We start from the raw sequence: 20,802 nt of genomic DNA on the forward strand, positions 1-20,802 counted from the left end.
CAAAATGAACCACTTGCAAAAGGTTGCTGGCGAAACAAGTGGTGATAATACAGGTTCTCTAGGGAGTGACTCATGACTAGCTGACTACATGATGGGAAATAGCAGAGAGCCTTAAAACATGTCAGTTAAGAGGGAGAATATACAAACAATGAGAGTGTAGAAGAAATAAAGTGTTAGATCGGAGTAAAGGGTGTCTCATGATTGGGTTTCAAGAGCACAGAACAAAAATGGGTCAGTGGGTGGATGGCACAAGTCTGCCATCCCATCCCAGAACTCAGGAACTAGAGGCAGGAGAATGGCGATCTTGGGTTCAGCCTAGGCTACACAGTGACTCTGTCTTCCAAACGAAGCACAAAGAGTTCAACTTTGCTGCAACCAGTCCCACAGAGGTAGCTACATGGAATACACTTAAGGTCAATGCAGAACTCTAAGGCAGATGGCGCTTCTGCTTTTCCATGGCTGAGACGCAGAGAGACACACAAGTTAGTATTTAAGGTCAGACCACCCAAAGTGCGGCTCAGCTCGGAGGGGTTTCCGTGCACAGTTCACCAGCACATCATTCGCTTTTTCTGTAGAGAAGAGTTTGCAAATTAGCAGGACATCACTGTTCCCCACACCTCCTCCGTGGTTTAGTTACGGTGAGACTTGTAACTAAATGTTGCTACTTCATTTTCTTCTGATTAACTGTATTTGCAGGGTAATCATGCACCATCTTTTAGCGAATACTTCCTAAAAGGTGTCAAAGGTGATGTATAGCGCTTTGTTCCTCCCCTCACTCAATTTAATACATATTGATGAACAGTTGCACAAAGCAGACGTTAAACTATGTAACACATATATCCCGTTTTTAGTGAATCGTCAATCTGATCATGTAGAACAGAAGACAAAAAAAATCGATATTCCTGAAAATATTTGTAAGATAATATATTTACAAAATGTATTTAACTATGAAAGTAAGACACACTGAGGTACTGTCATATAGAAGTTATAGATTCATATATGTAATTGTCTCAACATGAAGTTAAAGCACTATTTATATTTCTGAAACTGCTAAATGTATCTGCATATAAATATCTGAAGATGGCTTGTCCATATGAAAATGGAAAGATTTGGGGGTGACTACAGCAAATTGCTAGTGTTTTTTGTTTGGTTTTGTTCTGTTTGTCTGCTGGTGTGGATTTTGTCTTGTTGGTTTTAATGTTCTATTTTTAAATTTTTTTTGAGTTACATAATTTCCCCCTTTTTGGTCCTCCCTATAAGCCTTCCGATATACTCCCCACTAATAGCATAATTCCTAAATATTTATCCTCATACTTACAGGTAAGTATAGTACTCTTGCTTCTCATCAAGGAACTTTTTCTTTGCAACAGATGGAAATCATTTTAGAAAACTACAACCAGTCAAAATGCAGAATTATGGAGCATGGTCCCAATTGATATATCTGTAACACAACTCCTGGACCTAAGGGCCAGGGATCATTATACAAGAAGCATGGCTCCTCCTGGCCACTTATAGTAAAATGCAAAAAATAAGAAATAAAAAAAATAAAAATAAAAATAAAAAGAGAGAGATGACTTAAACTTGCAAGTTTAGATTCTATTCATAGTATAAAATAATGCAATAAGACAAAACAAACAACAACAACAAAAATCCCAAGAGAATAAAAAAAATTTTAAAGGACAAAGCACAAACTCACAATGGTGTCTTATTTTGAAGAGAACATGAAGGAAGAGGCTGAACAATTAATTGATTGGGAAATGCTGCTTGTGCGCCTGGTTTATAAGAAAAGTCAGAGATGAAGGTGGGTTACACCACCAGAGAGACTGCTTCAGTTAAAGGGCACAGACAGTGAGCTGGAATGCTGAAAAGGATTCACACAGCTCAACATCTTCTGTTCCATCTTTATAGACAAAGAGAACCAACTGGAACTCTCGGCCCTTCCTGCTTTCTTGTCTCCTCTTGGGTGGGACTGTCTAACCCATGTCTGTGCCCATCATTGTATTTTAGAAACACATGATTTGTCTGATTTTACAGGTTCCCAGATGGATGGGACTTCTGCCTCAAGATGAATCATGCTGCGAGTCCCATCCATACTGGACTTGGGTGATATTCAGATGACTTTTGGGACACTAGACATGATGTTGGGAAGAGCAAATGTCATTGCTATTGAGCATTTAACATTGGTTTTGAGTTTTGGAGGGCCAAGAGAGAAATGTCATGGTCTGATGTGTCCCTCACACAGTCCTACATCAGAGCTCTAACACTCAGTGAGATGTTTTTGAAGACAGGAACTATGACAGATGTCTTCAGACAGATTATGTCCTAAGGGTAGAGCCTGTCTGTTTAAAAAGAGTAAAAGAGCTCTTTCCCCTTTTGCCTTCATGTCACCTCTCCATTCTTACCTTCTTCCTCCTCTTCCCTCCCCTGTCTCCCTTACTTTCTCTGTTTTGTGAGGACACTGGAACCAGCATTTCTGACTCCCTGACTTGGACTTCCAGTCTCTACAGCTGTGAGAAAATAAACATTTTAAGTTACCCAGTTCATAGTGTGCTATTTTGGTAGGCTGGGCTAACTAAGATAAAACCTTTGAGAGGTATCTGAACTCTGTATTTGTAGAAAATTGTACAAAATATCATTTTTATTATATTTCTTTGATCTTTTATCTAGAGAAGAGTTTCTTATTTGAGAAATGTTCCCATTGACAAGGATAATACTCCAGGTTGCCAGGGAAGTCCTACATAGCCACATCAGACAAGATACCGGCAAGATTGAGCACAGGTTGTCTGGTGCCGATAATTCACACTTATTTGTAGATATGTGTCTGAATTGGAGCTCTGCCCAGTGACGGGGGGAAAAAAAAACAATTTTCTTTAAGCAAACAGCTTTATTTACCCAAGAGAGTGAGGCATATTGATTTCCCTTCACCAGGAGTTTTTGATATCCATGTTATTAGCTTATCTGTGTAATTAATATTAACTGACAGACTCGGGGACACATATAGGACACTGAATTAATCTGTGCAAAAGTCTCAAGGGGTATTATTAACACCAGGGAGTGTAGGTGTCTTCCGATTTCAAGTAAACTGCTTGGTTCTTAGCAAACAATGCATTCTTCCATTCTGACAGAGAACCCAAAGGGGCTGCAGAGATGGCTGCAGAGATACAAACATCTGGGCTGTACAAGCTTGCATACAGCCTGTGTTCGCTTTCCAGCACCAAGGTGACTCCAGTTTCAGGGGATCCAATGCCCTCTCCTGGCCTCTGTGGGTACTCTATATGGTCCAGTTCATATACACTCTCTCTCTCTCTCTCTCTCTCTCTCTCTCTCTCTCTCTCTCTCTCTCTCTCACACACACACACACACACATTCACGAGCAAATCTGTAAAACATATTTTTCCTAGGATGCTAAGAAACAAGAACCTGTGGTTCTACTGTACCCGGCCTCGCAGCAGCTCGTACGCCGTCACCCCCAGGGACCACCAGTCGACAGCAAAGGAGTAGCCTGTTTCCTTCCTAGAGCTGAACATCTCCGGAGCTGCAAGACACACAAGAGGTCAGTTGCCCTCCCCGAGACTCCAATCAATCTGTTTTCCCAACACACTCCCCCAAAGAAAAATTAACAGCTGAAAGGTGCAAACACGCTCACGGGTGTTCATTACCCGTCCAGCGGATTGCTCGCAGCAGGCGACCTTTCCTGATGTTTAGCTGTCTCAGCAGTCCCGTTCATCGGCTAACGCGAACAGACACACACAGACCTTAATGGACAGATTCATCTCTTATTTAAATCATGAACCTATTACAGTGTAGGTCCTATTGGTCCTCAGATGAGCCACTGACTCTGAGACAGAGAAAGGTGAGGGGCGGGCGCGCTGACTTGAGCTGGGAAGTCTACACTAAGGGAGCCGAATGTGTAGAACAGCCTCAAACGGTGCTCAGAACTGTACAAGACAGACACTGGCTCAGCTCTCTGTCTGGGGAGCACGGAGTGAGGCAAATGCAGCTTCCTGTTGTGTGTGAGGGCAGGGGGAAAAGGAGGGAGGGAATCCTGGAAGCATAGTGCTTTGCAATAGCCATTATACTTAGTAATTCTAGTTCCCTGAATTGACTCTACTGGAATGCAGAGTCGCCATCAATTGAACCTTCGGAGATGACCCCTCTGGCCCTCTTTAAGCGCTTTGCCGTACCTTTCTAAGAATATACCTGAGTCCTGAAGGTTAGAACATGGGAAATGAAGGATGGAGCAAGTGTAGGTGTCGTGGCTCACTGGGGCACACCCAGTGTCTAGTACAGAGCCTGACACTCAGAGTCCATACGTAGAAATGTAGAAATTTATCACACAGATCAGTGGACCCTGAAGCCAGACTTGGGGTCGATGTCTCTGCAGCTGTGCTGGGTTCAAATGCTGCCTCTACCCCTACTGTATCCAGGAGTAACTCAGTCAGCACAGCTAAAAAGAACCCTTTATCAGTTCAGACATTAAATGGACTAATATACATCCAAATGCCAACATAGTACCTGGTATTTGAAAAGCATTAAAGAAAAAAAAATCAGAAGAGAATGATCATAGCAGAAGAATTTGCCTAGATCAAACGTACACAGAGAAGACGCCAGGCCTCCTGTAGTGAGGTACTGTCACTGGGCAAAGGAGGTCTTGAGGACGTGGCATCTGGTTACTCCAGCCTGCCTGTGTGTGCACTTGAACTCTAGCTTTTCATCACGAGGGTAGAGCGTCCACGGCCTGACGCTCAAGGCCGACTCTAAAGAGCTTCGCGTGGGAGATCTAAGCAGGTCTGGTGCCCTGGTAAGTTCATGTTTCACGCTTCACTGTGTCCTTTCTTCAAGTCCCAAGTCCCAGGACAGCCGGGGAGATAATGGCCCTGACCCCACGATGGCCCTGCTCCCTGGTGGAATGGGTTGTATTTCTGTGTTCCCTTTTCAGTACCGTACCACAAGTCATGTGTAAGGTGACAGGTTGCACTTAGAGGATATCTAGGCAGTCTGGAGGCACGGCAGAGACACTGGTGTTAGGAACATGCCAAACAACGTAAGCATGTCGCTGTAAAAGGAGCGCACTCTGTCATGTCACCTCCTTGGAGGAGATGTGACTATTTTTATTTTCTTTTGGTAGTTTCCAGTGTGAGCAGCTATCTATCTTTTCATCTCCTATTTGCTCCATCTTCAAACATAAAGATGCCTGTATACGCGATCCTTCACTAAACATTCATGGTGTGCTAAGCCCTGAGGAATTGTGCTAGAAGTTTAAGACCAACAGTCTCAACCACATACAAAAGTGCTTCAACACTGTAAGCTCTCAAAGAGGCGGGGGAGAGGCTGAGGGGTTTTCTCTGATTTTTTGAGAAGATCCCCAGATCCTGAGATAGTCAAACAGAACTGGAAAGGCACTGCTTCCTCCCACTCCCAATACACAGGGGGTCTCTTGTGTGGAAACCTTTCTCTTCTTTTTTAAGGGTGTCTTAATATATACATTCAGAAAGCATCCAAAGCATAGAAGAAATGAGCAAGTATTTAGAAGCCATTGCCCCTGTAACTGGTATACCCATTAAGAAACACTGTACCCTGTCCTCTCCACCCTGCCTACAACCCACCATCATGAAATTTAATTAAATAGTATTAGTTTTTACAAGAATATATGGATTTTTATATTATCTATTATATTATATATATCCCCGGGGCTATGAATTAGTGGGCATAGGGAATGGCTAGCTGCATAGACACTTACATAATTTGTTTCAAGCAATTATAATAAAGGAAACATTAACAAAGCATAAAGAGCTAAAAGGAGGGGAAACATTCTTGCATTCTCTCAAGTCTTTTTAAGTCAAATGCTGGTCTCTGTAGTCATTCGTGTCTTGCTTTTTTTAGTTTAATAATGTTTGTTGGAGATTTATCCAAATTGCCAGGTGTGGTTTGTTTGAATTTAATACTACATAAATACATGGTAATTTACATACCTGTTCTGTTGTAGATCATTGTTGGGGTTCTTTTCAATTTGGGAGCATCTGTGCCAGTATGATCCTATATATTTACTGTTGTTGTCAGAACGGGACATTCTGGAGATGGGGGTGTGCCTTTCACTTCCAGATGAGGCCAGACTACTTGCCAAAAGGCTGTGTGTTTACACCAAGACCAGCAGCCAAAGGTCCTTTTGTTCAACATTGTTTCCTACACTCGGAGTTTTTACAGATTTGTTGCACGTGCCATTTTATTTCTTTGCAACTTAAATTTAATTTCCACTGATTACTAATGGTATTTCTATATATTATATGTTTAATGATTATGATGATTATTTGATGTTCAGAGTTTAAAAACCAAGACATTAGCCGGACACAGTGGGGCACGCCTCTAATCCCAGCACTGGGGAGTCAGAGGCAGGAGTAGGCAGATCTCTGTAAGTTTGAGGCCAGCCTGGTCTACAAAGTGATTCTAAGACAGCCAAGGCTACACAGAGAAACCCTGTCTCAAAACAAAACAAAGAACAAACAGACAACACATATACACACAAAACAACAACAACAAAAAAAACCCTACACATTATGTTTTTGCCAGGATAAAGGGGTCCTTCAGATAATTCTATAACACAACGAAAATAACTCACAAGATCATTTCTTTAAAGAAACGATCTCAGATATTATCCTTGAGAAAAATGTACCAATGATGAGTTTTGAAAAAAAGAAAAAAGTTTATATCCCATATTTATGGCATCATAAATTTTAGTTAATAAGTAAAACTGAAACATGTTCATTGTGTACATTACGTTTTGAAACATGAATACAGTATGAATGAATAAATCGAGACAACTATAAATTATAACACATATTAAATTTTTTGACATTCAGGGTGTGTATGCATACGTGTGTGTTTGTGTATGAGAATGGTGCACATGCTGTGATGTGAACATGAAGGTCAGAAAACAACTTAGAGGAGTCCTTTCTTTCTTTCTTCTTTGTGGATTCCTAGGATCTAACTCAAGTCACCAGGCTTGGTAGTAATCACCTTTACCCACGGAGCCATCTTGTTGGCCCCTTATTGGTATTATATTGAAAAAATAAATAAACAAACAAAAAATAAACAACCCAGAGCTACCCTTGATGATCCTCAAGAGCAGAGACATTATTTTATGTTTGTGGTTGTGAGCCTAGCCTTTAACAAGTGAGCCATCTCTCCAGCCTAAGACATTATTTTATAACAGAATTCATCACAAAGAAATAATGAAGTTGATGGATCATGCTAACAAGATTTCTATTGCAAAATTATACTTCAAAATGAGAAACAACCTAGTATTCAACAACAGAGGAAATGAGACACGTTGGGCTGTGCTCTGACCTACAGCACCTGAGAAGAACGTTAGTTTTACTGACAGGAAAATGAACAGCTTTAGTTGTTAGACAATACTCAGGCTTTGTAGGCACAGGGAAGAGGGCGTCATTTCCAGTAGATGTGTGTTGACTGACTTGAACCAAGGGCATCAGATGATGTAAACTAGTGGTTCTCAACCTTCCTGATGGTGTGAACCTCTAAAACAGTTCCTCATGTGGTGGTGACCCCAGCCATGAAATCATTTTCATTGCTACCTCATAAGTATAATCTTGCTACTGTTTCAAAGAATAATGTAAACACCTGATATGCGGCCCCTGTGAAAGGGTTGTTTGACCCCAAGGAGCAGTGACCCACTAGTGCTGGCTTAGACCTCACTCCTGCTTTCTCCTTGGACCTGTTTCCTGACTGATCAGACTGCATACTTCTAACATGGAAAGAACAACAGTTATTACCAGGCAGAATTGTTTTTAGAGTGAGAGATCCAAGGCTTGTTCCAGCACACTGGCAAATGTCAGTCATTACACCATTATCATTGGCACCCCCAAAATGTTCCAGGCCAAATGTTTCTAGCCCAGGTTTAATTTCATGCTCTGTCAATCACTTGCTTTGTGGTTATGATCATGCCATTTTCACTCTGGGTTGCATTTTTTAAATGTATGAATAAAATAGTAGTAATATCTATCTCACAGGGTTGTTTTAATGATGTAATAAATATTAAAGATTTAACAACACACCTGGAACATCTTAAGTGCTCGTGACACGATAGGCATTTGTTGTGCCTTTACATTATGAAATGGTTATTTATATTAATCTAATTTAGCTTAATTTTATTTTTTTTGTTAATTACAGTTTATTTACTTTATATCCCATCTGTAGCCCCCTCCCTCATTCCCTCCCAATCCCACCCTCCCTCATCTCCTCCCTACCCCTCTCTAAGTCCATGAATAAGGGAGGAACTCCTCCCCTTGCATCTGACCCTAGCTTATCAGGTCTCTTCAGGACTGGCTGCATTGTCTTCCTCTGTGGCCTAGCAAGGCTGCTCCTCCCATGGGGGATGGGGAGGTTAAAGAGCCAGTCACTAAGTTCATGTCAGAGACAGTCCCTGTTCCCCTTACTAGAGAACCCATTTGGATACTGAGCTGCCATGGGCTACATCTGAGTAGGGGTTCTAGGTTATATCCATGCATGGTCCTTGGTTGGAGACTATACTTTCAGGGAGCATTTCTATAGTTTGTTACTAAATCCATTCTTAAGACATTGCAGCCAGTCCTAGTGAGACCTGATAAGCTAGGGTCAGATGGAAGGGGAGGAGGACCTCCCCTATAAGTGGACTTAGAGAGGGGCAAGGAGGAGATGAGGCAGGGAGGGTGGGATTGGGAGGGAATGAGGGAGGGGGCTACAGCTAGGACACAAAGCAAATAAACTGTAATTAATATAAAAATAAAAATTATAACAAAAATGTAAAATTAAATGTGCTTGTACATAAATAAAAACATTCAAAAGGAAGCTATAAACATTTATTGGTAGAAGAATTAATTTACTTTCTTCTTTGCTTGTTAGCATTCTGTACTTTTTTCATAGTTGACTTGTGCACACAGACACACAGACACACAGACACACACACACACACACACTTCTCTGTATTAACGAGAAGGCTTTAGCTGATGAACTTCTAAATGGCCTGGATTATACTCACATAGGTCTAGGGCTGGGAGAAGAAGGGCTAGGGTGGTGAGATGGGACAGGAGGGAAGAAGCTAAGAGCATATGTAGGACATGCCTCGATTCCTGCTTCAGCCTGGATCTCTATGTTCTTACCTTCTTAGCATGCTCTCTCTCTCTCTCCTTAATTGATAGTGTTCTCCACCAGCACAGTAAAGTGAATCTTAGTCAATTACTGGAAGATAGCAGTTTACTAAATTATCAGGAATACATATATATGTGTACATATATGTATATATATACATATATATATGTGTATGTATGTATGCATATGAAAGGCAGGCTTGTAACCATAATTCTCCATGGAAAGAGGTCTATCAAAGAATCGAAAGGCTATGGCGGTCCCACATCCCTTCTGGGATACAATGGGAAACATTCCCATCATGCTGGACAAACTAAACTGCTTCCGCCTTTGAAGAACAATGGGTGGAAATGACCCAGAACAACATTTCATCCCTTAGGCCTCTCAGTATCCCAAGCTAGGCTAAGCTTGACTTAATTCTAAGATTTTTACTCCAAGATGATTAATTGTTCTTGTACAGATCATGGCAAATTGCTGACTGCCAAATTGTCTTCATTTAAAAATGGTAAGTATAGGCAGGCTCCTAAGGCAAGCTGAGAAAAAAAAACGAATGAATAAATGGGTGTAGCGTATCTGACACACTGTCTCGCCCACAGAAAGGCTTCGATAAATACTACAACTGTCCATTAAAAACATGACAGTGGGACAGTGCCTGGCCTTGAGCCTAGATTCCAATTTCCTAGCTCTATTCTGTGAAAATGCTAGAAATGACAACTGTGAAAAAAATTAAATTATACAGATATTATACTTAAAAGGCTGGAGAGAGGAGAGAAAGGTGTCTTCCCCTTGCTTCTGTCACCATGGAAACCATCCCTGGAAACCCCAGATGCACACTTTCTGATTTGGTGCCAAGAAAATAGCCTATAATGTGGAAACCCGGGAATCCTGGGGAACAAACTGGACAGACCAGCAGGCCTAGGTATTCCTCTTTATCACTAGATTGCCAAGGGTTTTAGGAAGAAAAAAAATGCGTGGAATTACATTTGTCCATTATTTGAGAAGTGACAAAAGAAATGTATCCCCCACAATGGTCATTGAAAGCCATGAAATCCGCAGTTGTTCAAATGTTACGTAAAATAAGGCTCAGTCTTTTATTCAGGGACAATTTTGTGGTGGCCTTTCTAATAGGAGTCCCCTTCCCCCTCATCACAGGGAGGAAAGAGAATGAAAAACTGAAAAGAAAAATTGAAAATGTCACTGCTCTTTTCCTTGATCTTCCAAGTTCGGACATTTTTGTATGAAATTCTCTGACTTTATCTAGGTTTTGCCATTAATTACAGCCTTTACTGAATCCCTTCAGTTTCAACAGTGGTAAGATCTTAACTAATTAGCAGAGATGCACAAGAGGAGAGTGGATTTTCCTCTATCACGTTCCAGCACTCCTGCATTGTTTAGTGTCCTGCTTTCACTGCTTGCTACCCAACCCCCACCCCACCGATAGCTTATCGATCGTCAAGGCCTAATAAACTTTAATCCCTTTGCTTGTCAAAATGCATCAAGTATCTTAAAATCCAGTGCAGTGAATTTTGAAAGTAGTCTCTCAGGGCTCACTCACTCACCTCACCAGGCTGGATTTTCACACCCCAGTGTAGAGACGGAGGGAGGACTGGGCTGGCTCTTACACATTTTCATCTTTTCCTTCCTAGTAAGCACTGCTTGTGTTCCAAAATGTGAATGCGATCGTGGAATCCCGCCCACAAGTATGCGGAGCCTGCCGCAGGGTTGGCAGAGCTTGTCAATTCAGCTTGCACGGTAGTAACCTAATGACTTTCTAAGCCTGATTCTGACAGGAGATGTACACTGCAGTTAGTCTGTACTGCAACTGTTGGCATTTCCAGCAAGCCATAGAGCCTTGGGTCTCCTCCTAACTCTAACCCAGCACTTTAGATACTCCGTGGAGCCAGACCACAGGTTCTGCCTAGTCCCCCCAAACACAGCCAGGTTCTGTCTTCTACCGCTAAGACTTGACTACACAGTCAACAGACCCTCATGAGCATCTAGCCTCTGTTCACTCAGGAAGTGGCTTGCTCAGCAGACAGACAGACATCTAACCCAAACCTGAACTTTATGGTCCTGTTATTACAGCCGATCTAAGAGTTAACAGATGATTGTGAGCATGAAGTCACGTCTTTAGGAGTGATATGGGGGAAGCATTCCATTATTGTGAGAACCACATGAGCCCCAATAAATATTTTTCTATATTTTCCAGAGTGGACACAAGGTACAGCGAGTTCTACTAAAACAGATGAAAGCATTAGCAACTGAAGTTGGAATTTGTAGCTTATTTGTTGCTACAATTAAATGGAGATTTCATGAGCCATTTGACTCCTAGCCCTATATCATGAATTACCCCGTTGTGAATTCTTAATCATCAAGACAAAAACCAGATTCACATATCACTGTGAATAAACACATGAACATAACAGAGCAGCTTTTGGGCATAACTTATTCTTCTTTTCAAACACTAACTAATGAGATTGTTGTGAAAATAAAATGGAAGCTAATCCCATAACTGGGAAGGTACTGTGATAACTTTACACATTGTGCATACATATAGTATTATCTAAATAACACTAAAATCACTACTTTTATCATATGTTATGACTCTACTTAGTCCTGATTCCTTTTGTTTGATTTGTTTTGTATCTTCTTCTATTGGCATGTAAGTTCAATGAGGTGGAGACGTGTGTGTGTGTGTGTGTGTGTGTGTGTGTGTGTGTGTGTTGCTTGTTAATGTGTCACTGGCATCTCAAAACCCTTCCACATACACAGGCAATTAGCCATTGACAAAATTCACACTTTTGTTCAGAAATGAATAGGCAGCTAATTAGGTCATAAGATTGCAGAGTGTGATCAATGTCCCTGATGAATCCACATCATCACATGTAGCTAATGCAGATGCCTCGGCCTCCCTTCAGAGTCATTAACTCAACAGTTCCCCAGGTGAAGCCAACTGGAAAGGAGTTTGTCTGCTCCCAGTCCAAGTCCATGTGAATTTCGCCCCCAGTGAGTGGTATTAGGAGAACGAGACACAGACAAGCTGTTCTTACGAACGGGAAACACTTGTGAAGCTGCTCGTACCCACCCATGTAAGGCTTGGTGCCAGCTACGGTGGTGATCCGAGCCTCCTTGGGCAGCATGGCAGCAATGTTGAAGTCTGTGATGTGAACATGCCCTGTGGGGAGAGGAAGACCAGGAGAATGATAAATCCTTCCAACCGAGAACAGCCATCCATCATAGTGGAAAGATCTGGACGCAGAGCCTGCTGGTTCTGGTGTGCTGGCTGCCAACTGAGAACAGCCAGTGAAACTCCCTCATTTCAGCCTCAAGGCCAACGAAGTCTTAAACCAGCAGGTCTGCGGCAGCCAGAGCACGATACACAGCCATTAGTCTCCGACAATAAACTTGCAGTTCAACCTCAGACTATTTGAAATTTGGTAGATGCTCCATGCTCCAGGAACTTCCCCGGGCTTTATTGTCTGCTGACTCCAGGCTAGACTGTTTATCCTGTACGGTACGTACAGTCCAAGTCTCTCAAAGCACCACAGTTCTTATGGTGTCTTATGGGATGTTTTTAAAAATACAAGTAAAATTAGTATATGCTGGCCTGGGTATGGGTATATATTTTTTTCTGTTGTTTTTGCTGTTCTTGGTCTTTTAGGACCCATTTGCATGAGGAAGGCAGACAGGCAAGGTTATATTCGGTGACCTCTAGCAAAAGAAATTCTATCAAGGGACAAAAGGCAAAATTCAGAATTTTCTTAAAAAGGATTGGGGGCCAGGAGACATGGTTTGTGTCCACACCTCTGTCCCTCCCTGACAGATCATATACATTAAGTCCTTTTTCTATGTTGAGCCTAAAATTTCCTGTATTAAAAAAATAAAGGATGGGTAGATTAGATGACATCTAGGTCAATGCAACAGTCTTTGGGGGATGTAACACCCAGCAATAAAAGGTATGGGTAGAGCTTAAGTTTGGTGGGAAATACACCTTTCACAACGTTTTAGGGTTCCTGTATTTATATCTGGAAGGAAGAAAAGGGCAGCACAGAGAATTCAAGCCAACAAGCCCATTATATTAGTTGTTAGCATGACAGTTATCTGTCTTCCTAGGATCTGGAAGTGTTGGCATTTGCATTTCCACGTGTCCGCTGTTTTGATGAGATGGGGTTACAGAAGGAATAGCCCCTGAATCTCCTTCCAGGGTCCAAAACTTCTCTCACAAACTTCATGGCCTGCTTCTGGTTGCATCCGACCCTTTGCTACAGAAAGCTCTCACTATTTCCATCAACATAGTTCCATTTCGTGCAGAAAACTTTTTTTTTTTTTGTATGACAGTTTCATAAGGTAAAAGTAGCACTCATCACATTGAAAGTTTAAAGTGTTCTTGGTCAAATCTCGTCAATGAATGATTTCAGAAGCTCTTCTTAACATAGTAGAACTTGTTTCAGTGGTTTCTTTTTCTTCTATTTCTTCATAGTTTATGCTCCAAATATTAGACAATTTTGGAATCTGATGCAAATGAAGTGGGCCTGAAATTGTCACTGTTAGGAGCCTGTTCTCTGGAGTCAGAATGCATGGCTTTAAGTCTTTAAGTCTTTAATTAAGTCTTTAATTCTTTAAGTCTCCACTGCTAACCAGCTCTGTCACCTTGAAAAGGTCCCCTGTGCACTCTGACTGTAGTCTTCTTACCAGGTAAGGTTGTGAGAAGATGACAGGAAGCAGTGACTATGGAAGACTTAGCCCAACACTTGTCAGGACATCAGAATTGTTGACAGTTGCTATCAGAAACTAAGGTATAACACATATGGCTGTGTTTCACTCCCATACAACCATAACTGGACTGACAGAAAAGCCTGGCTTTCCTGAGACCTGAGGATGTTTTCCATACTCGGTTCTAAAGCTACCTAGACTTGTGTTGAAGTGGAACGTAAAGGATTCCTTGGATAAGTCCAATTCCTAAAGCCTGTTCTCTGGCCTAGGGTTTATTGGAGCTCTAGCCATGCCATTAAGAACTTTCCAGCACCAGCAATGATGATGAGCCTCAGTTCCAACAGGTGCTTCTGTGCTGAGCTCCTGCTTTCCTGGTACTTTCCTAGGCTGGGAGGGTGACCTCCAAGGGTGGGTTCACTGTGATGCTGATTGAAGGAATCGGGGCTTTCCCTGAGAATGAGGGGAGTGTATGCCTTCTTCCACAATCCAGGGCACGAAGCAACTCCTGGAATAAGGTTTCTCAACACCAGGACTTCAGAGATCCTAGATTCATTAAATCTTTGCTGTGGAGCTGACCTGGGCATTTTAAGATGTTTGTGATAAAGTTCTCTGGTACAAGATACAGGATTTCTTGATCTCAGTACTTTGGACAGCATAATAACCTCAATTTATTTTACAGGGCCTTCTGGATTTTTCAGCACTTGTTGGGACTCTTGGAGGAAGCTGAGAAGATAGAAGACCCTGTTCTTTCTCACTCTCAAGACTGAATTTTTACTTCCCTCTGTTGTGACTACAGATGATATTAAGAAGCTAAATTATAGATAATTTTATAATTGCATAAAATTTTGATATGCCAGGCAGGCATTATTGCTCCTCTGGATGTAGCATTTATTTCCTGAATAACTTAACAAAACAAAACAAAACAAAAAAACACCTTTATAGACATTATAGAAGTGATGTCTTTATATCCTACAACTGGTAGGATGTAAAAATATGTGTCAGGACAGTCAGCTGTGATTCATCCAAGACCTGCTGCCATATTGGCTCTGAATTAGTATAAATAACCTCAATTTATCAAGCAAGATTTCTGGAGAGAGCAGTAACTTATGTGCTCAAATGAAAAACATTTTTTCAGTCAAATGCTGAATCATAAAAGATGTCCATTCACACTGTGGAACGGGTCTCCATCTTGGATAATCTCACAGAAATACCACTACTTGCTGGCGAATATGAGCAATATAAATCATTAGATGAAAACCAGGTTCATCCTGCTGCTGAACACAGGTGAGTAAACCTGGACGCCATACACAGCACTCTTTTGGAAGGACGGGCACAGGAGGAGGCATGTAAGAAAAAGTACACAGATGCCCTTCAGAGTTGCTAAAATCTCCATGCCATCGGTGAAATACTGAGAATGTGGTGACAGAGATCAACGAAGCTCCAACTCTAAGAGGAACGTGGGACATCAGAGCAGCTGCTGCTCCAAAGGGCATCCGTTTGTGGTTCAGCTGGTTCTCATAAAAACAACCACATCAGGAGCTTGGAGGGTATAGCCTTGGGAATTTAATCACTTAAGTGCAATTAATTTTGCTTCATGAATAGTGTCGAAGTCCCAGGTTTTTGTTGTTGTATTTATTTATTTATTTATTTATTTAATTTATTTATTTATTTTTTTGTAACTTAAGTGAAAATGACTTCAAAACAATTATTTTCTCTAGGAAGGGATATCTGGGATAGGGTTTATAGAATGCATCCCAGATTTTCTTTTTGTCTGCTTCTATCTCACTCACACAGTCCCTCCAGAGCATTTTTTTTCCTTTATTATAAGTAACAATGTTGAAGGTGAGTTCAGAATGCAAATACAATATAGTTCTTGTTTCTGTTGAGTTCAAACTGAAATCAAAGCCTTGCTATTGAGAAAGGGCATTGGAGCTACCCATCATCTGTGACACTGGAATTGTCCCTCAGAAACCCCCGGGAAGACAGTTTCCACAGATCCTGACCAGAATGAAAATGCCAAGAGCATGACCTCAGACAACTGTGTAACTGAAAGAAGCCAGAATGGACCATTACAAGTGAAGTTACCTGTAGATTAAGGTTAAATGACCTTGTTTAAACCCAGGACTGAATACTAAAGAAGGTTCTTTGGTACAGCACATCTTGAAAGCCAAAGTAAGTCTCTGGGGAAGACGCTTAACATTCATATGTTCTACCCACAGAAATCTGGGCTTTAGAGGCTGTTCTACACAAAGCCACGTAGCACGTCAGTACAGTCCTTGTCCAGCTCTGAAAGCCTCTATAATCTCATGGAAGTCACACTCCCATTTGGTTCTAAGAGTTTCTTTGTTTGTTTGTTTGTTTGTTTTTAGTGGTTGACATTGCATCATATTTTGTAAGTGTTGTGTCAACAACCCTTGTAATGACTCTAAGATGTAAGTATTCTTGTTTTTCAGATAATTGAGGACACAGAAACTGTTAAGGCAACTTGACCAAATTCTGAGAGCTAGTGAGTAGTGAATTGGGTTTTAAAGCAATCCGGCTCTACTACTCATACCAAAAACAGCTCTATAATCAGCCTTTCGCAGGAGTTAGGCTCTCTGTGCAGCTAAACTCGAAGATTAGTTGATTAACCCATTTTCTTCCTAATCTATAATCACCAACTTTCCAAGAAAAAAAAATGGGGAGAAATAAAATAAAATAAAATGAAAAACAATAGGTTCGTATGTAGTAAAAACATGATGAAACATGTTCTAAGAACCAAGATTAAAACTGGAATGGAAAAGGCTTCCATTGGTAAAGCCTCTACTCAGAGCCTTTACAAATGATGAAGTGACAGGAATTCTTGCCAAAGGACCGCTGTCTCTCAAGTGAGGTAAGGAGTGGACCAAAACCTGATTCTGTTGGCCAGTCATGTTTTCTACAAAGCGGCACAGGATTGCTTTTTGTCTAAATCACAAAAAGGTGGCTTGTGCGGGCTGCCCTTCTCCCCAGCTATGAAGATTTGTAGAGTGTATTTAAATCAGGCATGGGAGGACCAGGCCTCCCATAAAAGGCTAGAAGAGGTGGTGTGTCCACGAAGGTCACCTTCACGCTAAGTCTCAGCATTGCTCGAATTTCTGAGGTTCAGAAATGTGTTCCAAAATGTCAGAAGCTATAAAGGTAAAGAAATAAGACATTGGAAGGAAGTGGGGAGAAAAAATCCCTTCAGACAGTCCATAAATAAGTAATGACTTTGTGCTTTGAGATCAGAGGCCATGCACAAAGGTTTTTCTTAGCTTTCTGAGCGTAGGTGGGGCAATTCATGCAGGCAAATAAATAATAAGGAATAAATGGTATTTGGAAGATTTACTAATAGTTTTAGGTTTGCTTTGCAGAAGTTTTCCAACACAGAACAAGGATGAAACAGCAACTGTTGAATCAGGCAATGTCATCTGAGAACCCAGGCTTTGGGGTTTGTGTACATTAAGGCAACTAACTGTATTCTCTGAATGAACTTGCAGGTAAAACCCTCTGTTTACTATTTTATGTTTTGCAAAATTGGGCATGCACGTCACTAAAATCAGACGCATTGTGGGAAAGGACATTTGTAGCAAACAAAGGCTTACATCACTCAAGCCTATCAAGCAAAACAGAAAGACCCTACTCCTAGCAACCGTTTCTCCTGAACTCCACGAAAAAAATCCTCAGACGATAACTGGGGCTTTTAGACATTCTAGCTCCAGAAGGCTACCGTTCCTTTGCAGTGTATCTTTCCTCTACTGTCTTTAAATAAGACTGCTTCGTCATTTGTGTGCAGGTTTTCAGTTACCTTAATGAGTTGCCACCAGCCTGGAAATACTTATAGCCACGAACAGCACTCTCCCATTAACACTGGCCGAGCTGTGTGCCACACAGTATTCCCTGATGTAGTACCAACACATCCAAACAGACTTTTGAAAATGTTGAGAAGAAAAGTCTCAGTGGTTAAGACACTCAGTGTCTAAGTGTTTCAGAGGACCCAGTTTTGACTGATGCATCCTCATGGGGTTCAGGGCAATCTGAAACTCCATTTCCAGGAGTACTATGTCTTCTTCTGGCCTGTACACACATGGGGCACAGACAGACATGCAGGCAAGAAACTAACGCACATAAAATTAAACATGTTAAGAAGAGACTATGCACCTTTCATTATGTTGGCAAAATCTTGTATTTAACCAGAGCTCTTGAACTTTAGTCATCCGTGGTCCCCTTCATGATTATTGCCATTTGCCTCTATGAATTTTTTTTAATCTGGATTCAATAATACTATTTTTGCCTACATTATATTTTTTTCTTTAAGCTTATTTATTTTCTTATCTGAAAAAAAATTGAACATAAGCCTTGATATCTCCTATATAAATGCTGAAGGAGTTTGCCTTCATAAAATGCAAACTATGAAAGGCTCCATTCATGAAGCCATCTCAGTTACTTCGTGGGTCCTATTACCTGCCAAAGGCTCTACATTTGAAACAGCTCTATCTTTCACTGAAAGAGATTAAGGAAAACCAGTACTGAAACAACCAGATAGTTTTCTGGAAGAGACGTAGTACTGGAAAAAAAATGAGTAAAGAGTAACTTTCTTATTATGTTAATTCAATGTTATTTAAGAGTCTTGTTATTGTTGAGGGAGGGAGCGAAGGTGGGGCTACAGCTGGGATACAAAGTGAATAAGTTGTAATAAATTTAAAAATTATATAAAAAAATATAAAGAGTCTATTTTTGGATTGTTTGATTGTTGTAAAGTTTCCTGATTTTGTCTCTCCTACACACAGATGAAGGTTACATACAGTATGTGTGTATACCTCAAATGAATCATAATCAATGTGTTGGGGATATCTGTTGTACCTGTCATACAGGTGATCACAAAGAAAATCATTCACTTACCATGTTCATCAAGTAAAATATTGTCAGGTTTCATATCCCTAGAGAAGAAAATAAAGAAAAGATGAAATTGTTCATAATAAAACAAACAGCCATATGGAAAAAGCAAAGATGATCTGTAGAGCCTATTTACGGCTGAAACGTCGTACTAGCATTTCATCCCTTTATCACAGAACCTGAGACAGCTAACATTAACTGTGTAGATTAGAAAACTAAGGATTCGGTCAAGGTCACAGATCAATAAATAGAAGAATGGGGCTCTGAACCTGGGCTTTCTCATTCACAAAGACCTTTCTTTGCTGTAGCAGGAAAGTATTGGCCCAGAGGGATTTATGGAACACTGACATTGCATAAAATAACAATGAGGAATATTAGCCATTGTCTTCCTGTGAAATCCCATTTACACATGGCTTAATGCCTTTAATTGCTTAATTGCTAGAGTAGGGGTAGTAAAAAGGAGCGATAATTTATGCATTAGTGTATAACATGATAACTATAATTAATATGCATTACATTGTATTTTAGAAATTTACTAAGATGGTCAATTTCTGACATGCTCAACTCAAAGCTAAAAGGCTAATTGCATGAGAAGGTAATGGTTATTTGTTTGATAGTAATATTCATTTCATTATGTTTACTTATTTCAATTTCAACTAATTTCATGTCAATTCAACATTGACAAATGTGTATTTATCAAAGCCTCATATTGTATATCTTTAAAATATACCTTTGTTATTAGAAATGAAAAGTAAAACAAAAAAGATGGGAAGAGGAAGTAAAAACCACTCTCTTCCAATGAAAGATGACAAATATGAATACTTCGGCTAACAGTGTTTTCAGTGTTCTCATGAAATGATTACACTGGGAAGTTCTCAATCAGGGACTGGCACTGTAGTTTATAATAACCCACATTCTCTATGCTCAAACTTTCACTACCCTTCCCTAATGTACCATTAAAATGCTTCAGCCTACATTCACAAAAGCCATTAGGAAAGAAAATCTGAACCAGGTTTGGGAACACATTATCAGCTTGGTCAAGTGGCTTTTATGTTGTCAAAATAAAAAGTGACCTTGGCTTTTAACAGACCAAGGCTGGACATCCTCTTTTCTTGGCAAAATTAATGAGCTTTAAAAAAACTTGGTTATAAACAGAAGTCAGTACATTCTACATCCAGCACTCAGGTGTCACGGATTAACTTGTGAATCCTGGTATTTTCCTTTTATGATCTATAGAGGAATCACAGTTCTCTGTGGCAGTATTCTTTTCTATGCTACAGGGTACAATTTACTAAAAAGATAGTGTAACAGGACTTCAAATTGCAAGTTTCTGTGGCTAAAGCATTCTTGTAATATTGCAGAACTGCCTCCAAACCCTTTGTTAAAAGGATTACAACTCCAAACTCACACATGTCATAGAAGCCATTGCATTATCTGGTTCTGTGCTCCAGCCATGTGCACACATGTAGGATCCTCTACCATATATAGCCCCTGGAAACCCTTGCCTGCTCATTGCTGCAGTTCTTGCTCACTATACCACTGAGACATGGCAGACTCAACCGGGCATCAGGGATCTCACTTCCTGCAGGAAACCTTCCGTGACTTTCCAATGCTATCCCAAATGTCTGGGTGCAGTTTGGACTCCCCTGTCACATGCGCTGCACTTGCAGGCTATTCTTCATCACACTTAGGTTCATGACCTCCTTGATGCTGGAGGCGGTTTCTTGAACAGCAATGAGTCACAGTCTGTGGTGGTCACTAAAAGAGACTCAGGGAAATTCTGGCACACAGAAAGTGAATCCAATAGTACAGGACAGATGCTGCGGCACACCACCGAAACTCTCTGCAGAAGGAAGATGGCGCTAAACCACTTTCCACCATTTTCAGATTGTATCCAGCTGACATCAGAGTTTTCTGGGAAATCAAGAGGCCCGGAAAGGAAAAGGTTGGGTATGGTAAGACCAATATCAATATCTCTTTGCTTGTATTTATGAAGGTTCATGGGAAAAATGAGTCACCACAGATTTCACATTTTGGAGTTTACTATTAAGT

General features: G+C 40.8%; 1 protein-coding gene across 2 annotated transcripts in view; it reads right to left on the bottom strand.

Moving 5' to 3' along the window:
- Stk32a (serine/threonine kinase 32A) overlaps nt 1-20,802 on the bottom strand; it is a 107,740-nt gene that overhangs the window by 9,373 nt on the left and 77,565 nt on the right. For both annotated transcript variants that reach the window (XM_060377324.1, XM_060377323.1), the window contains exons 6-8: nt 18,757-18,794; nt 12,227-12,316; nt 3,438-3,535 (exon numbers count right to left, since the gene is read on the bottom strand). In XM_060377324.1, the coding sequence (XP_060233307.1) occupies nt 3,438-3,535; nt 12,227-12,316; nt 18,757-18,794 (226 nt within the window). The remainder of the gene's footprint in view (nt 1-3,437; nt 3,536-12,226; nt 12,317-18,756; nt 18,795-20,802) is intronic.

Source organism: Meriones unguiculatus, chromosome 2 (genome assembly GCF_030254825.1).
Source record: "Meriones unguiculatus strain TT.TT164.6M chromosome 2, Bangor_MerUng_6.1, whole genome shotgun sequence".
Taxonomy (NCBI): Eukaryota; Metazoa; Chordata; class Mammalia; order Rodentia; family Muridae; genus Meriones; species Meriones unguiculatus.